Below are 18,098 nucleotides of genomic sequence, written 5' to 3'. Positions count from 1 at the left end.
ATTTTTCGGGAAAGTTCTGGGTTAATCTCTTGGAATGAGGTTTTTGTTTTGTTTTGTTTTTGTTTTTGTTTTCTGAGACGGAGTTTCACTCACGTTGCCCAGACTGGAGTGCAATGATATGATCTCGGCTCACTGCAACCTCCACCTCCCAGGTTCAAGTGATTCTCCAGCCTCAGCCTCCCAAGTAGCTGGGATTACAGGTGCCTGCCACCTTACCCAGCTAATTCTTATATTTGTAGTAGAGATAGGGTTTTGTCATGTTGGCCAGGCTGGTCTTGAACTCCTGACCTCAGGTGATCTGCCCACCTTGGCCTCCCAAAGTGCTGGGATTACAGGCATGATCCACTGCACCTGGCCTGGAATGAGTTTTTGAGAAAGGCATAACAGTGTTGTTGCTGGCAAAAATTTATAGTTATTCTGGAGTCAGATATCAAAAAAATAAATACTTACATTTTTTAGTCCCTTTCAGAGACTTGGTAAATCTTACCAAAAGCAAAGCGTGAATCTTATGGTATGTAAATTATATATTTAAAACTCTTTTTTTTTTTTTTTTGAGACGGAATTTTGCTCTTGTTGCCCAAGCTGGAGTGCAATGGTGCAGTCTCAGCTCGCTGCAACCTCCGCCTCCCAGATTCAAGCGATTCTCCTGCCTCAGCCTCCCGAGTAGCTGGGATTGTAGGCATGTGCCACCACGCCCGGCTAATTTTTTGTATCCTTAGTAGAAACAGGATTTCATCATGTTTGCCAGGCAGGTCTCAAACTCCTGACCTCAGGTGATCCACCCGCCTCAGCCTCCCAAAGTGCTGGGATTTACAGGCGTGAGCCACTGTGCCCAACCAGAACTTTTTTTGTAAAAAGGGAAAGCCTTTCTTCTTACTTATTTTGGTGAAAGATTTTTTTTGTTGTTGTTGAGACAGTCTTGCTCTGCCGCCCAGGCTGGAGTGCAGTGGCCGGATCTCAGCTCACTGCAAGCTCCGCCTCCCGGGTTCACGCCATTCTCCTGCCTCAGCCTCCCGAGTAGCTGGGACTACAGGCGCCCGCCACCTCGCCCGGCTAGTTTTTTTTTGTATTTTTAAAGTAGAGACGGGGTTTCACCATGTCAGCCAGAATGGTCTCGATCTCCTGACCTCGTGATCCGCCCGTCTCGGCCTCCCAAAGTGCTGGGATTACAGGCTTGAGCCACCGCGCCCGGCCCTTTTTTTTTTTTTTTTTGAGACAGAGTCTCGCTCTGCCGCCCAGGCTGGAGTGCAGTGGCCGGATCTCAGCTCAACTGCAAGCTCTGCCTCCCAGGTTTACGCCATTCTCCTGCCTCAGCCTCCCGAGTAGCTGGGACTACAGGCGCCCGCCACCTCACCCGGCTAGTTTTTTGTATTTTTAGTAGAGACGGGGTTTCACTGTGTTAGCCAGGATGGTCTCGATCTCCTGACCTCGTGATCCGCCCGTCTCAGCCTCCCAAAGTGCTGGGATTACAGGCTTGAGCCACCACGCCCGGCCTTGGTGAAAGATTTTTAAAGAAAATTGCTTTGGTAGCAAGTAGAACAGTAGTTGGGCCCATGGATTTTTTAACTATAAAAAATTGACTACAGTAACCTAAGAAGAGAATGAAGAACACTGCTTTAGGTACAATCCCTGCCTGGCAGGCCCCTTCCCATCTTAGTATTTGATGAAAAAGAGGTATTGAGAAATGGAGTGTAGGCGGGGTCAAAGAGTCTGGCCTCTAAAGCAAGTGAAAGAAAGTCTCATGTGTGAGTGAATATGGATGGATTTTTCAAGAGTACACACTGAATGTTGAGAAAACTGTTAGTATTAGTTCTGTATTTCTAGCAGGGACCAGATGTTCACATAAAGGCTCATTTTCTGATAGCAAAAAAAAAAAAAAAAAATTATTAATGGGATATTTTGTAGCATCTTCCACTGACAATGTTAGTTCTCAACAGCGAGTGAGGACCATTGATGGCCCTCACTGGCCAGGCTTTCAGAGGGCCAGGAGAAATGCAGTCAGTATTTGAGGAATTGAGCAGGTAGAGAATGGGCGAGGTGCCAAATGATGTGTCCCTAACTAGAGGGAGCAGGATTGAGGAGGGAAGGAACAGGGGGGTACAAAATGCTGATGCTGTGTGGTTGCGTCTGAGGCTCACTTCAAGGTCCACCAACAGGGAAAGCTTCAGAAGCATCAAGCCTTTGAAGCTGAAGTGCAGGCCAATTCAGGAGCCATTGTTAAGCTGGATGAAACTGGAAACCTGATGATCTCAGAAGGGCATTTTGCATCTGAAACCATACGGGTGAGTATGAGTAGCTTGTGGTGTGGCGGTTTCATCTGGGTGGAGCATTGTAGATTCATGCATACATGTCAGTTTGGGTTCCCAAAAAGATAGACTTTTCCAGCTTTTAAAAGAATTTATGAAGTCTCCTTAAGAAGTTACCCAAATCCTGCCTTTGTAATATGACAATATGAATATAAGCAAGGATTTGTATACTCAGTGAGGAAATTAATATTCCTTTTGTAGAGCAAATTAGAATGTGATTATACTTTAAAGAAAACTTAAATTTAACATTTGTAAATGGCAATGAGATGGGAGAGCATATTAGTGAAACTGGCAAATTTAAGGACTCGAATATAAAGATAAATAGAAACAGTCACAGACACTATGAAGAAGGTTATCTGTGGGAAAGCTTGTTGTCTTGAATCTCGGCTTGCCCTGGGAGGGGTTTACTGAGGTCTAGGCAGCAAGCCTGTTAAAGCTCCAGCTCTAAGGAACAATTTGTGGCACCTATTGGTCAACGACCGTGGTGATGGTACTGACTTTGAGGCAGGAGTCCTTGAACTCTTTGGTCTGGCTGATTTTAGTGACAGTTTATTGGGGCTGAGGTAGTAATTGATGTTTCTCTGCTTCGTTTCACATTTCTAGTATGAAGATATTAAGGGAAAACAAACCTCTTGACAGTGAGGTGTGCACATTGAGTTTCTTATAAGTGGATGCACTTATCTATCTTTGATACACATCATGTCTAGCTGTGTGTTCTTTTTGGTTCTTTGTCATCCAAAGCCAGATTGCTTGAGGCCCACCCTTTTCTAGTATTTTACCTGTCAAAGCAGTCCTGAAGATGTAAATGAAAGCTGTACCCTTAAGCCCCAGCTAGAACTGTTTTGTCCCCCACTCTTCCTTGATAACTGTGTGGAGGATTCTTTCACTGAGGATCCAGTCTACTCATTTTCAACAATAAATATTTGTTTTCTCACGTTTGCTTGGCAATACTCTGCAGTCTCATATTAAGGACTTACAATTAGCCCTGAGATGTATGATGAATAATTAACTATTACTAATAATGATGACTGTAAATAGGAAATAAAAGTGAATTCCAAATATCATATGACATTTAATAACATTTAACCCATTTGGGCAATGTAGTATGTGTCTGCAATTAAATACAGATATTTATCTGCCCATCTTCCCACTATTTTATATACAATCTTAGAGTAAATGAGATCAGTATGTCTTATTATTCTATCCAGGGATAGAAGTTGTTTTCCCAGAGTGAATGAGGCACCTCTGTAGTAGAATATGTAACCAGCTTATAGATCGGAACATTAGACAGATATCAAGTGTTTGGCTTCAGTAATTAATCAAGGGGGAAGGGAGGAGGACCCAAAGCTGACTTTATTTATGTCTATTAGTACCCTCTGCCCTGTTTAGACAGCCTATTTATTTATTTGTTTATTGAGACGAAGTTTTGCTCTTGTTGCCCAAGCTGGAGCAGAATGGCAAGATCTCGGCTCAATGCAACCTCTGCCTCCCAGGTTCAAGCGATTCTCCTGCTTCAGTCTCCCAAGTAGCTGGGATTACAGGTGCCTGCCACCATACCCGGCTAATTTTTGTTTATTTAGTAGAGATGGGGTTTCACCATGTTGACCAGGTTGGTCTTGAACTTCTGACCTCAGGTGATCTGCCCGCCTCGGCCTCCCGAAGTGCTGGGATTACAGGTATGAGCCATCGTGCCCAGCCCAGATGATTTATTATTATTACTATTTTTTTTATTTTTTTGAGATGGTGTTTTACTCTTGTTACCCAGGCTGGAGTGCAATGGCGTAATCCTGGCTCACTGCAACCTCCACCTCCCAGTTTCAAGTGATTCTTCTGCCTCAGCCTCCTGAGTAACTAGGATTACAGGCATGTGCTGTGCCACCACAGCCAGCTAATTTTGTATTTTTAGTAGAGATGGGGTTTCTCCATATTGGTCAAGCTGGTCTCGAACTCCCGACCTCAGGTAATCTGCCCGCCTTGGCCTCCCAAAGTGCTGGGATTACAGGCGTGAGCCACCACGCCTGGCCTGGACAGCTTATTAAAGCAACATTAACAATACTGTTAACTGGCCAGGCGTGGTGGCTCACACCTGTAATCCCAGAACTTTGGGAGGCCAAGGCTGAGGCAAGAGGCTCACTTGAGCTCAGGAGTTCAAAACCAGCCTGGGCAACATAGTGAGACCTCGTCTCTACAAAAAAATTAAAAAATTAGCGGGGCGTGATGGTGCACACCTGTAGTCCCAGCTGCTGGGGAGGTTGAGGTGGGAGGATCACTTGAGCCTGGGAGGTCAAGGCTACAGTGAGCCATGATTGCACCACTGGACTTCAGCCTAGGCAACAGAGCAAGACTGCCTGGGGAAAAAAAAAAAAAAAGGCCTGGCACAGTGTGGCTCATACCTGTAATCCCAGCACTTTGGGAGGCTGAGATGGGCAAATCATCTGAGGTCAGGAGTTTGAGACCAGCCTGGCTAACATGGTAAAAACCTGTTTCTACTAAAAATACAAAAAATTAGCCGGGTTTGGTGGTGTGTGCCTGTAATCCCAGCTACTTGGGAGGCTGAAGCACGAGAATCGCTTGAACCCAAGAGGCAGAGGTTGCAATGAGCTGAGATCCAGCCATTGTACTCTGGCTTGGGCAACAAGAACGAAACTCTGTCTGAAAAAAGTAAAAAAAAAAAAAAAAAAAAAAAAAAGTAATTTTAAAAAACTTATTAAATATAGTTTGTTGAGTAGGTATTAGGAGCTATTTATATATAGATACTTTGTTAACCTCTAATCTTCACAGTAAGTGTGCAAAGTGGCCATTATTTCCCTATTATGTGAGAGTAGAAACTGAGTCTCAGAGAATTTCAGTAACTTGCCCAAAGTCATACAGTTGATAGATGACTGAACTGGAATTTCCTCTGTCCCCTTCTTTGTCCAGTCATCACTATTTTTTTAAATTTTAATTTATTATTATTATTATTTTTTGAGACAGGGTCTTGCTCTGTCACCCAAGCTGGAGTGCAGTGGCACAATCTCAGCTAGCTGCAACCTCCTTCCCCCAGGCTCAAGCGGTTCACCCACCTCAGCCTCCCGAGTAGCTGGGACCACAGGAACGCACCACCATGCTGAGCTATATTTTGTATTTTTAGTAGAGATAGGGGTCTTGCCATGTTGCCCAGGCTGGTCTTTAACTCTGGAGCTGAAGCAATCCACCTGCCTCGGCCTCCCAAAGTGCTGGGATTACAGGTGTGAGCGACTGCACCCAGCCTATGTGCTTTGTTTTTCCGACCTGTACTTCATTCCTGTCTTCTTTGCTTAATGTTTCCACCATCTACTTCTCTGAAGGCTCCTGTTGCTTGCTTATGTCCCTATTGAGAAATCCACCTGAGTCAGAACCAGGCTTGCTTCTCCACCCCATCAGCTTTCCACATGTTTATGAAGCGCACCTGCCTCCCTGCCCACTCACACTCTCAAATAATAGTAAGGCTGTGAAGCTGGACTCTCTCTTACCTGCAGTATTTACAAGATCAGACACATCAGCAATGGGAAAATGGTTCCAGTACTGGGACAGGCCTTGCCCTAGTTCTTTCCTTGAGGGTGTAAAAATGAAATATGTGAGATGGACAGTTGACTTGAATGTGAGAGGATTTTCTCTAGTCTTCTGTGGCCTCATTTTTAATTTGAGCAGGAGCTCTCATTTCATCTTTACTTTCATGCTCACAGTTACTATGGTGATCTTGGCTTGGTCATTTATTTGGTCTCCTAACTTATTACTTAGTTTGGCAGGCAGTGGTAGTAGAGGAAGGTGGGTGGCGTGTGAGGGCATGTCTGTGTCCTGGATAACCTGTCTGTCACTGGTTTAGACTTTCACACCATACCGGACAGCGTGGCGCCCCATAGTCACCGCCACCCACATCGGGTCCCACATCCGAGTAGGTGGAGTATTGACTTGCTGTCGGTTGCCTTTGCCCCCTTGCTTTGGAGTGCCTTTCACTTCTTTCTCAGTGGTGGGGTCACAGTTTTACCAACAGTGGTGGAAGTGAATTGTGTGAGCATGTATTCCTCTGCTGCTTTCTCCTTTCAAGTAAAACATTCATACTTGTTTCTAAGAGAATCCACCCATGTTGACTGTCCCATGGTTTTCAAGTTTTCATTTTGCTAGGAGTGATATCTCAATCATGGGTGGATCCCAGACTTCTTTTCTGTTAGTGTTTAAATCTCTTTGTTTTACTTATGTCTGTCAGTGTTGTACAGAAACTCCCAGTATCTTGGGTAGGCATAATCAAGGCATTGAGGTTGGATTGGAATACCAGAATGCATCATCTAATCTTGCATTGATTACCAGTTTCCTCCAATGCTTGATAAGTCCTTACTGGGCCTGTGTTATGAGAACCCAAAGATGCTGGGAGCTGAGTATGTTTGATCCTGTGGCTGCCACTTGGGTGAAGTTTGAAATAAACCTCACTTGAGATGTACTGCATACTGTCTTTTCACAGAAGGTTCAAAATTTTTTCTATCAGGAATCCTTTTTGATAGCTGATGACTTTTCAGGACCCCATCCTTTCTACTATTTTTTTTTTTCTCCCCGAGATGGCTTCTTGCTCTGTAGCCCAGAGCTGGAGTGCAGTGGCACAATCTTGGCTCACTGCAACCTCCACCTCCCAGATTCAAGCAATTCTCCTGCCTCAGCCTTCCAAGTAGCTGGGATTACAGGTGTGTGCCACCACGCCCGGCTAATTTGTGTATTTTTAGTAGAGACTTTAGTAGAGGTTTCACCGTGTTGGCCAGGCTGGTCTCGAACTCCTGACCTCGTGATCTGCCCACCTCAGCCTTCCAAAGTGCTGGGATTACAGGAGTGAGCCACTGCACCCCCTCCTTTTCTACTTTTTTTTTGAGACGGAGTCTCGCTCTGTCGCCCAGACTGGAGTGCAGTGGCTCAATCACTACTCACTGAAAGCTCTACCTCCCTGGGGTCAAGTGATTCTCCTGCCTCAGCCTTCCGAGTAGCTGGGATTACAGGTGCGTGCCACCACACCCAGCTCATTTTTGTACTTTTAGTAGGGACAGGGTTTCACCATGCTGGCCAGGCTGGTCTCGAACTCCTGACCTCGTGATCCACCCGCCTCAGCCTCCCAAAGTGCCACTGCGCCCAGCCTCCCCTTTTCTACTTTTATAACAAGATTTTCCTGTTGCACCTCATAATTTTTACATTGATTATGCCTATAGGACCTCTTCTTTTGTTTTTTTTTTTATCTGCATGAATTTGGAATACATCCTTCAGTAATTTCAGCTCAGTTTACACATTAATTCCTCATTTTTCCTTCCCCAGTAGTCTTCTGGATTAGGAATTCCACTCTAATAATTTAATAATAATTATTAATAGTATCAATTGTGTACCTATTAACTATTATGTAATACTAAAATATATGTAACTTTACAATATAAATATATCATAAATAAATGAAATATAAATATATTATTAATAATATAAATGATAATGATTTTCCTGATGTAAACTAGAGTAAATCTACCTACTTGTAACTTGAAGACCACCAAACCAGTCTGAACTGTGGACTTTTCCCTACTCCCAGTTAAATTTACTATTTCCTCTCAGTTTAGGGATTATCTTTTAAAAATATTTTTATTCAGAGCTCCATAAAGTCTCTAACTTGTCAGAGCCAGATCCCACAGAGCCACTTGTGATCTGATTAAAACTCTGATTTGAAACTTTCAGACCCGTTTGATGGAGCTGCACCGCCAGTGGGAATTACTTCTGGAGAAGATGCGAGAGAAAGGAATCAAACTGCTGCAGGCCCAGAAGTTGGTGCAGTACTTACGGGAATGTGAGGACGTGATGGACTGGATCAATGACAAGGCACGTTTTTTTTTTTTTTTTTTTTTTTTTTTTTTTTTTTTTTTTTTTTTTTTTTTTTTTTTTTGAGACGGAGTCTCACGCTGTTGCCCAGGCTGGAGTGCAATGGCGCGATCTCGGCTCACTGCAAGCTCCGCCTCCCGGGTTCCCGCCATTCTCCTGCCTCAGCCTCCTGAGTAGCTGGGACTACAGGCGCCCGCCACCGCGCCCGGCTAATTTTTTGTATTTTTAGTAGAGACGGGGTTTCACTGTGGTCTCGATCTCCTGACCTTGTGATCCGCCCGCCTCGGCCTCCCAAAGTGCTGGGATTACAGGCTTGAGCCACCGCGCCCGGCCGACAAGGCACGTTTTGAGAAGAAAGGTTTGCTAAGCCTTACTCAGAGAAAGGAAGAGACTCCTCTGTGATCTGTAGCGAGACCCAGTGTTAGCACAGATATGGCCATTTTAAGGGAAAGGGTGGAAGTGGGATTGCTGTCTCTCCAGCTGCTCTCTGGGTGTATGCGCTATTCTGTAACTCTGAAGCCTGGAGTCGCTAAGACAGAAATGCTCTGAGCTCAGCCTGTTAACTTTCTATGGGAGGAACTAAAATCACAAACCACAGAGAAAACCGTATCCATTAAAGCTAACATGACTCCATCCCTAATGTGTCTGTTTCATGCTTCTGGAAGCCATTGTTAACAAATGTTGGAGGCCGGGCGCGGTGGCTCAAGCCTGTAATCCCTGCACTTTGGGAGGCCGAGACGGGCGGATCACTAGGTCAGGAGATCGAGACCATCCTGGCTAACAGGGTGAAACCCCGTCTCTACTAAAAACTACAAAAAGCTAGCCGGGTGACGTGGCGGGCGCCTGTAGTCCCAGCTACTCGGGAGGCTGAGGCAGGAGAATGGCGTAAACCCGGGAGGCGGAGCTTGCAGTGAGCTGAGATCCGGCCACTGCACTCCAGCCGGGGGACAGAGCGAGACTCCGTCTCAAAAAAAAAAAAAAAAAACAAACAAAAAAAACAAATGTTGGTTGGTGACTCTGGCTCTCTTATGGTCCCTGAATAGGAAGCAATTGTTACTTCTGAAGAGCTGGGCCAGGATCTGGAGCATGTAGAGGTTTTACAGAAGAAATTTGAAGAGTTTCAAACAGATATGGCTGCTCATGAAGAAAGAGTTAATGAAGTGAACCAATTTGCTGCCAAACTCATACAGGTAAATAGCAAAGTGCTGTGTGTTTCTCACAACATTATTATGTTAACTGTTTAGTATATTCAGGAGAAAATTTTGATGATTGGTCCCCCAGTTTTTGATTGAGCAAGTTTTTGTAAGCATGTCTAAAGCGTTTTGTTTAGCTGTATAAGGCACAATACCGATTAGTCCTAAAGTGGAAGATGCTTTTTAATGTGTTGCCTTTGGCAGGAAGGGCAGAGTTCATGTGATCTGTTTCCTCCACCCACTTCTGGGCAGGGCTGGGTGAAGCTTTTATTGGGCTGCTGAAGCTAGGTCTCAGGGTTTCTCAGACGAGGGTGTGGTGGTGAATGCTAAGTTAGTATTGGCAGATGTCCACCAATGCCTTAGGGCTCTTGCCTTCCTTTTTTACTTGAAGCTTCCCTGGGCTCTCCTGGGAGCCTGAGAGAACCTTGTCGTGAATAGGCTCTCCACTCTGGCGCTGGAGCCTGTGAAGAGGGAATGATAACCCTTCCCCAGTGCCCACGTGTACAATCCTGTAAGCTGCTTCCACTCTGAGTCCAAAGGGTTCCACGGACATCAAGTACTCAGAACCCGAGAGTTTTTACTTTTAGGGAAATTTGATTTGGGGGGGTACAAATTTTAAATGTATAAATCTGCTTACAGGCTGGTACTTGTTTCCTTTTTCTGGTCTATGATTAAGAGAAAGAATACCCGGCATTCCTCAGAAATATCTCACCCTTCCACAGTGACAGATGTGTTACCTTTCCAAACCCTAGGCTTTCCTACGGTTGAGCTTGAGAAGAGTAGTCAGGCCAAACCCATGGTATCCCAAATGGATTCAGGAACCCTGAATGCGGCCGGGCGCGGTGGCTCACGCCTGTAATCCCAGCACTTTGGGAGGCCGAGATGGGCGGATCACGAGGTCAGGAGATCGAGACCATCCTGGCTAACACGGTGAAACCCCGTCTCTACTAAAAATACAAAAATTAGCCGGGCACGGTGACAGGCGCCTGTAGTCCCAGCCACACGGGAGGCTGAGGCAGGAGAATGGCGTGAACCCAGGAGGCGGAGCTTGCAGTGAGTGGAGATTGCACCACCGCACTCCAGCCTGGGCGACAGAGCGAGACTCCGTCTCAAAAAAAAAAAAAAAAAAACCACAAGAACCCTGAATGCTTCACTTTATTACTTTATATCGTATTTTTAAAAACACCAAAATGTGGTTGGTAGGGAAGGATACTTTTAAAGAAATGTCTCTAAGCTGGATGCAGTGGCATCTGCCTGTAGACCCAGCTACTCTACCCAGACCCAGGCTGACAAGACGGGATCACTTGAGACCAGCCTGGGTAACATAGCAAGACCCTGTCTCAAAAAAGAAAAAAAGAAATGTCTTCAGTCTAAAGCCAGGAACAAACTCTTAAGCCCTGAAAATTATGTTTATGTACAAGAATGCCTAACAGCCTCATGAACATCTGAAATACCAAATTTTCAAGCAGTTAGGGTAGATGAGTACATGGATAAAGCTACCACAAAGTTACAGCCAAACTATTTATTAACATCAGAGTGGTGATTTGCTAAGATACGTCAAGGAACCAACCCCAGGGTAACTAGTTGGAGAAGCCAGAAGTTGTGTACAAATCCAGTCTCTTCTCTTCCTTGTGTAGGAGCAGCACCCTGAGGAGGAACTGATCAAGACTAAGCAGGATGAAGTCAATGCAGCCTGGCAGCGGCTGAAGGGCTTGGCTCTGCAGAGGCAGGGGAAGCTCTTTGGGGCAGCTGAAGTTCAGCGCTTTAACAGGTGTCAAGCCAGAGTGGGCTTTGGGGAATGGGCCTCAACCTGGAGGGGAGTTGTGAAGCACAGGGCATGTGCTGGTGAGCTGTCAGGGCTGACTGGGCCTTGGTCCCATGGAGTGTTCCTAGTTCTAGGGAGATGTCATTGCTGTGGATTAACTGGTGCCTTTGTTCTGTAGGGATGTGGATGAGACTATCAGTTGGATTAAGGAAAAGGAGCAGTTAATGGCCTCTGATGATTTTGGCCGAGACCTGGCAAGTGTTCAGGCTCTGCTTCGGAAGCACGAGGGTCTAGAGAGAGATCTTGCTGCTCTAGAAGACAAGGTGGGTTTTACAAGCAGCTGATTCTGTAAATAATTTACCAAGGGTCAGGAGAATAGTTCTGACGGAGTTCATTTCTAGGTCAAAGCCCTGTGTGCTGAGGCTGACCGCCTGCAACAGTCCCACCCTCTGAGTGCAACACAGATTCAAGTGAAGCGAGAGGAACTGATTACAAACTGGGAGCAGATCCGCACCTTGGCGGCAGAGAGACATGCACGGCTCAATGATTCATACAGGTGCAAATAATGCTCCAGGTCTTAACCAGTATCATTTAACTTCTTTTTAGGAAGCAGGAATAGCAGAGTTAAGGGTCTGTTCTGTGTTCTGTGGAAGTGTCAGGTATCACCTACCAATGCAAATCACTTCTTACCTATGTTCTCTCTGTTTGGAGACTGGCAACTGTATCATGTGTAGTATGTGTATGCTATTTACAACTTCATAAATTCTTCTATTCTGCATCACTGCATTATGACTGATAGAATGGAAATATCCCCTTAAGTATCTGAGTATCACATTAAATACCTTATTACAACCAGATTGGAAAGGAAAAGAATGCTTCTTACTAGCCAAGGGTTGAACCTGGGAATAACAAGGAAGTTGGAAATGTGGGACAGGATTGGGGCTTTATAGTGATGGACAGAACCTAAGTTTTAAAGCGTTGATTTCAGCCTTCTCTTGCTTTCCTTCACAGTCTAGATTGGTAGAATTTCATATTTCCCAGAACTAGAGTTTGTATAATTTGTTAGACATTTGAGAACATAGAATTCGGAGCTTTAGGGAGGCCATTTTCCACCCTGGAACCTCTGCTGGAAACATAATGTCTTCCTTTGGCTTTTCCTAGGCTTCAACGCTTCCTTGCTGACTTCCGTGACCTCACCAGCTGGGTGACTGAGATGAAAGCCCTCATCAATGCAGATGAGCTTGCCAATGATGTGGCTGGGGCTGAAGCCCTGCTAGATAGACACCAAGAGCACAAGGTAATAGTATCTCCAGCATCTTCCAGAAGTGAAGATTTTAGCTTATAATGCAACAGTATATCAATGTTGGGTGAGGCCTGTAGTTGGAGTTGGTACCACGTTATTCACAGGTGTCTCTCATCATAAGGATTGTGGTTGGTTTTGCCTTTGGAGACCTGGTCTACCTGCTTCTGATAGAGGCTTAACTCAGTTCAGTGTGAAGAAGTTCACTGTGGTCCATAAAAGCAAACAGACAAGCTCTGGCGAGATAGAAGTGCTACTACTTGGCACGTTGATCCTTTGTGATGTAAAAAGTATTTGTTGGGCTGAGCACAGTGGCTTATGCCTATGATCCCAGCACTTTGGAAGGCCAAGGCAGGTGGATCACAAAGTCAAGAGATCAAGACCATCCTTGCCAACATGATGAAACCCTGTCTCTACTAAAAGTACAAAAATTAGCTGGCCTTGGTGGCACATGCCTGTAGTCCCAGTTACTCAGGAGTCTGAGGCAGGGGAATCGCTTGAACCCGGGAGGCAGAGGTTGCAGTGAGCCATGATCGCACTATTCTACTACTGCCTGGACAACAAGAGTGAAACTCCGTCTCTCAAAAAAAAAAAAAAAAAAACCTGAGAGGTTTTAATTTGCTAGATACAAAATCAATATACTGAAAGTCAAACGTTTCTCTACACTAGCAACAGAAACGTAATTTTTAAAAATACTACTTATTAGAGCAGAAAATATAAAGTACTTAGGAATAAATCTAACAAAAGTGTGTAAGACATTTGTGGAAAAAACTATAAAACTTTGTTAAAAGGCATTAAATAAAAACTGAATAGAGAGAATGATTTATCTAGTGCACAGATAGAACGATCTTTTGTGAAGGTGTAAATTCCCACCAGGATATATACAGTTAATTCAGTTCTAGTCAAGTGCTCAGCAGGTATATGTGTATGTGTGTGTTTCTTTTTGCAATGAGATGAGCTGATTCCAAAACTGATTTGGAAGAAAAAAATTTTAAAAAGGTTGAGACAATGTTGAAGATCATGGTGGGGCCAGGGAGGGACTCACCCTACCAGGTTCTATAAAATAATAGTAAACAAGTCCATTTGGCACAAAGAAGACAGAGCACTGGAACGAAAGAGAGCTCAGACCCATGTGAATGTGTGGAACCTTGACAAACAACAGGTGACCTGAAAAGCCATTTGGAAAAGGACTTCATCAGTGAGTGATACTCTCACATTTGATGACCTAGATTGATTATGTATTAGGAAACCTGGCCTAATCTTTCATTTTGTTCCTTGTTTTAGATATCATAGTCTGGCTTATAATGCTTATGTAAAATGCAACACCTTGTTTTCATTTTGTAAGATGCTAGGCATAAATCATGGCTTTGTTTTTTTCTCCTGTAGGGTGAAATTGATGCTCATGAAGACAGCTTCAAATCTGCAGATGAATCTGGGCAGGCACTGCTTGCTGCTGGTCATTACGCCTCAGATGAAGTGAGGGAGAAGGTAAGAGAAGAGAAATGGAGCTTTTGAGGAGCAAATTACATCTTTCACTAAGTCTCTGAAAGCTATTATTCATCCTTAAATATCCAGACATTGCATTCACCATGATATGTGAGAAACTTTTCTTTTTCTGCAGAGATTTAAAAAGAAGGTATATGTGTAGTGTGCTGATTTCCTGAGAGACAGTCCTCCTTATTTGGGGCATGTGTGGCACGTTTCCTACTTACAGGGACTTTTTGTATTGAGCTGAGTCTTGCATTAGGAGTTGCAGCAAAGAGGAAACACATTTTTATAAAATGATACATAGGCCGGATGTGGTGTGACCCCAGCACTTTCAGAGGCCAAGGCAGGAGGATTGCTTGAGACTAGGAATGGGAGACCAGCCTGAACAACATAGTGAGACCCCATCTTGACAAAAAATTGATAAATTAGCCAGACATGGTGGCACATTCGTATAGTCCTAGCTACTCGAGAGAATTGCTTGAACCCAGGAGTTCAAAGTTACAATGAGTTATGATTTGCACCACTGCACTCCAGCTTGAGTGACAGAGTGAGAACCTGTCTCTAAAAAAAAAAAGAAAGTAAAATAAAATATGTATGTATGTAAGTTTTGAAGTATCTCAGAGTATAAAATTGCCTAGGAACATTAGATAAATAATGATTTCTATATTTTCTAATATTACATAGAGTAAAAGAAGACATTTCAAAGACTTGTCATTAGTAGCTTCGGAGCCTAAAGTCTTGGGGGTTTCTGAATTTATTTTCCATATGTTATAGAGCACCCACTCAGTTGACATTTCTCAGTGGAGAGTCCCTACTCCATTTATACTGCCTCACTTTTAAATGGATGCCCTATTTCTTCTACCCGGGAGTTTACTTACTATTTTTACCTAAAGTCATTTGTGATCATGTGGCAATAAATTAATTCTAGATTAATTAAAATAAGCCATCCCTTTTATATTGAACATGCACATACAACATGAATGTTGTTTTTCCCCTTTTGCAAATCAGAAAAAAGGCCTGAAGATTAGCACTAGGATTAGGAATTCCAGGCTAGCTGTTCTGTCTGCCTCGGAGGCATTGGGGCTGACCTCATCTCCCTGACCATGTCTCCTATGCCCCCAAGCTGACCATCCTTTCCGAGGAGAGAGCAGCGCTGCTGGAGCTGTGGGAGCTGCGCAGGCAGCAGTACGAGCAGTGCATGGACCTGCAGCTCTTCTACCGGGACACTGAGCAGGTGGACAACTGGATGAGCAAGCAGGAGGTAATCTGTGAGCAAAGCCTTGTCAGTGGTGGGAGAAGAAGGACCTGTATTTTGTCTCCTCGGGTAGTGTGCTTGTTTTGTTTTAGGACATCGGTACCATGTTAGTTCTGAATCCATTGAAGAGGGGGAATTGAGCAAGCTTCTCTCGGCTCTGCCGGCATCTCTCTCTGCTGAGATTGCAAGGCCTTCAGAAAAGGCCCCAGCTTTTCAGATTAGTGTGATGTAAAATGTTTTGAGATTTTTTTCTTAGAACTTAGCATTGCCGGGTGCAGTGGCTGTCTCCTATAATCCCAGCACCTTGGGAGGCTGAAATGGGAGTATCCTTTGAGCCCAGGAACTCAAGGCTACAGCAAACTATGATCGTACCACACACTCTAGCCTGTTCAGTAGACCAAGATCCTGTCTCACAAAAAACACTTTAGCATTATGTGCCATCTAAATCTAATAGAAGCAACAAAAGCTATGTAAGAGAAGTTTCAATGGAATGTGGAACAAGGATTTCATGATATGACTTTACTGGATTGATTTTAAAAAAATCCAAAAGGACTTGGCCAGGCGCGGTGGCTCAAGTCTGTAATCCCAGCACTTTGGGAGGCCGAGACGGGCGGATCACGAGGTCAGGAGATCGAGACCATCCTGGCTAACACAGTGAAACCCCGTCTCTACTAAAAAATACAAAAAACTAGCCGGGCGAGGTGGCGGGCGCCTGTAGTCCCAGCTACTGGGGAGGCTGAGGCAGGAGAATGGCGTAAACCTGGGAGGCGGAGCTTGCAGTGAGCGGAGATCCGGCCACTGCACTCCAGCCCGGGCGACAGAGCGAGACTCCGTCTCCAAAAAAAAAAAAAAAAAAAAAAAAATCCAAAAGGACTTTAAACTTCCTAGAAGAGATCTTAGAAGTTTAACAGCCATAAAATGTCTTTCCTTCTTTTTGTATTTTGGCCAAAATACCCTTTGCTTCACAGTCTTAGAAGATCAAAGGAATAGGACATTATTCTGAACACTTTGTTTCCTTTGGCAAGGCGTTCCTGTTGAATGAAGACTTGGGAGATTCCTTGGATAGTGTGGAAGCACTTCTTAAGAAGCATGAAGACTTTGAGAAATCCCTTAGTGCCCAGGAGGAAAAGATTACAGTAAGATCCCTTCTTGTCAGTGCTTTCAAATGACCCTTATTATCGTAAGCCAGAGTCTCTTTCCCTGGAAGGATTCTGAACAGATTTGGTGAAAGATTCATATGCAGAGCACTCCTGTGGGTGCTTAAACTTTCACAAGGATGACATGCTATCTTGTTGAAGACATAATACAACTTTATGGAAAAATGATTTCCTTAATGGAAACCTCCAAACTTCTTTAAGTTTGTACCCTTCATTAAAAGTAGGTCAGGGTTAATATTAAGAGGTACTTTTGGCTGGGTGCAGTGGCTCACTTCTGTAATCCCAGCACTTTGGGAGGCTGAGGCGGGCAGATCACAAGGTCAGGAGATCAAGACCATCCTGGCTAACACAGTGAAACCCCGTCTCTACTAAAAATACAAAGAATTAGTCGGGCGTGGTGGCGGGCACCTGTAGTCCCAGCTACTGGGGAGGCTGAGGCAGGAGAATGGTGTGAACCTGGGAGGCGGAGCTTGCAGTGATTTGAGGTCGCACCACTGCACTCCAACCTGGGCGACAGAGCAAGACTCAGTCTCAAAAAAAAAAGAGGTACTCTTCCCATTGAAAATACATCTTAGAAATAAGAATTTGGAAAGCTGTTAACCTGTATTTGACCCCTGCCAGGAGATGGTGGCACAACTGGTGTCTCCAGTCTTGAATGGAGGTAGCGCAGTCTTAAGATATGTAACTGATAACATCAAGCAAAATCTGAAAAGTTGTGAGAAAAATGTCATCACCAACCTTTGGGTGAAAACCTTGACCTATGTTAAAGTTTGGTGTGTTTTATGATCTGTTCAGCCATTACTTTTCTCTAGAGGCCAAGCTCAGGACTAATGTGCTTACCAATGAATAACTTTTATCTTCCTTCCTAGGCATTAGATGAATTTGCAACCAAGCTAATTCAGAACAACCACTATGCAATGGAAGATGTGGCCACTCGCCGAGATGCTGTAAGTTTGTAGGTTCTTCATGCTTTTCCTTTTTGGTATGTGGGTCTCTCTTCTGAGATGTTCCAGTTAAGTCTCTTCAACTGGACATCCCTTTGGGCATAAACACTAGAGACTTTACAGGGGATCCTTGTCTTTCAGCTGTTGAGCCGCCGCAATGCCCTTCACGAGAGAGCCATGCGTCGCCGGGCCCAGCTAGCCGATTCGTTCCATTTGCAGCAGTTTTTCCGTGATTCTGATGAGCTCAAGAGTTGGGTCAATGAGAAGATGAAAACTGCCACAGATGAAGCTTATAAAGTAATGTACTATTAGTGTTGCTGTGTAGCACTTGATTAGTAAGCTAAACACAGCTCTCACAAATAAATGATAGCTAAAGGACAAAATAAGGGATTCCAAAAACCACACTACTTAATGTAAGCCAACTGTTTTATACATTCCTCCATAAAGATAAGTATAAAGGTAATGCAAGGGAACTTGACATACTCAGGTTTAGATAGAAAGAATCCCCTTCTTTCTTTTATGGGCAGGATCCATCCAACCTACAAGGAAAAGTACAGAAGCATCAGGCTTTTGAGGCTGAGCTCTCAGCAAACCAGAGCCGAATTGATGCCTTGGAGAAAGCTGGCCAAAAACTGATTGATGTCAACCACTATGCCAAGGATGAAGTAGCAGCTCGTATGAATGAGGTGATCAGTTTGTGGAAGAAACTGCTAGAGGCCACTGAACTGAAAGGTAAGAGAAGATGTTCCATTGGATTGTGACATGCATGTTTGAGGAACTAAATACCCCTTTCTATGAAGTATTTTAGGGACATATACCCCTAAAGTAAGGTGA

At 44.2% G+C, this 18,098-nt stretch overlaps 1 protein-coding gene across 20 annotated transcripts in view; it reads left to right on the top strand.

The window, feature by feature from the left end:
- The window catches only part of SPTAN1 (spectrin alpha, non-erythrocytic 1), an 86,404-nt gene that overhangs the window by 15,119 nt on the left and 53,187 nt on the right, over positions 1 to 18,098 (top strand). For 18 of the 20 annotated variants that reach the window (XM_005580722.3, XM_045373855.2, XM_074016361.1 and 15 more), the window contains 13 exons: positions 2,157 to 2,282; positions 8,022 to 8,162; positions 9,206 to 9,352; positions 10,993 to 11,126; positions 11,299 to 11,443; positions 11,522 to 11,676; positions 12,282 to 12,417; positions 13,807 to 13,908; positions 15,032 to 15,169; positions 16,189 to 16,299; positions 17,190 to 17,267; positions 17,406 to 17,561; positions 17,792 to 17,996. In XM_005580722.3, coding sequence (XP_005580779.2) covers positions 2,157 to 2,282; positions 8,022 to 8,162; positions 9,206 to 9,352; positions 10,993 to 11,126; positions 11,299 to 11,443; positions 11,522 to 11,676; positions 12,282 to 12,417; positions 13,807 to 13,908; positions 15,032 to 15,169; positions 16,189 to 16,299; positions 17,190 to 17,267; positions 17,406 to 17,561; positions 17,792 to 17,996 — 1,774 coding nt within the window. Of the gene's footprint in view, positions 1 to 2,156; positions 2,283 to 8,021; positions 8,167 to 9,205; positions 9,353 to 10,992; positions 11,127 to 11,298; positions 11,444 to 11,521; positions 11,677 to 12,281; positions 12,418 to 13,806; positions 13,909 to 15,031; positions 15,170 to 16,188; positions 16,300 to 17,189; positions 17,268 to 17,405; positions 17,562 to 17,791; positions 17,997 to 18,098 lie in introns of all 20 variants that reach the window. The other 2 variants (XM_074016359.1, XM_065530921.1) reach the window with 1 other exon arrangement.

This window comes from Macaca fascicularis, chromosome 15 (genome assembly GCF_037993035.2).
Source record: "Macaca fascicularis isolate 582-1 chromosome 15, T2T-MFA8v1.1".
Lineage (NCBI taxonomy): Eukaryota > Metazoa > Chordata > Mammalia > Primates > Cercopithecidae > Macaca > Macaca fascicularis.
The sequence above is the reverse complement of the archived record's forward strand: the minus strand, read 5'-3'. Positions and strand labels throughout refer to the sequence as shown.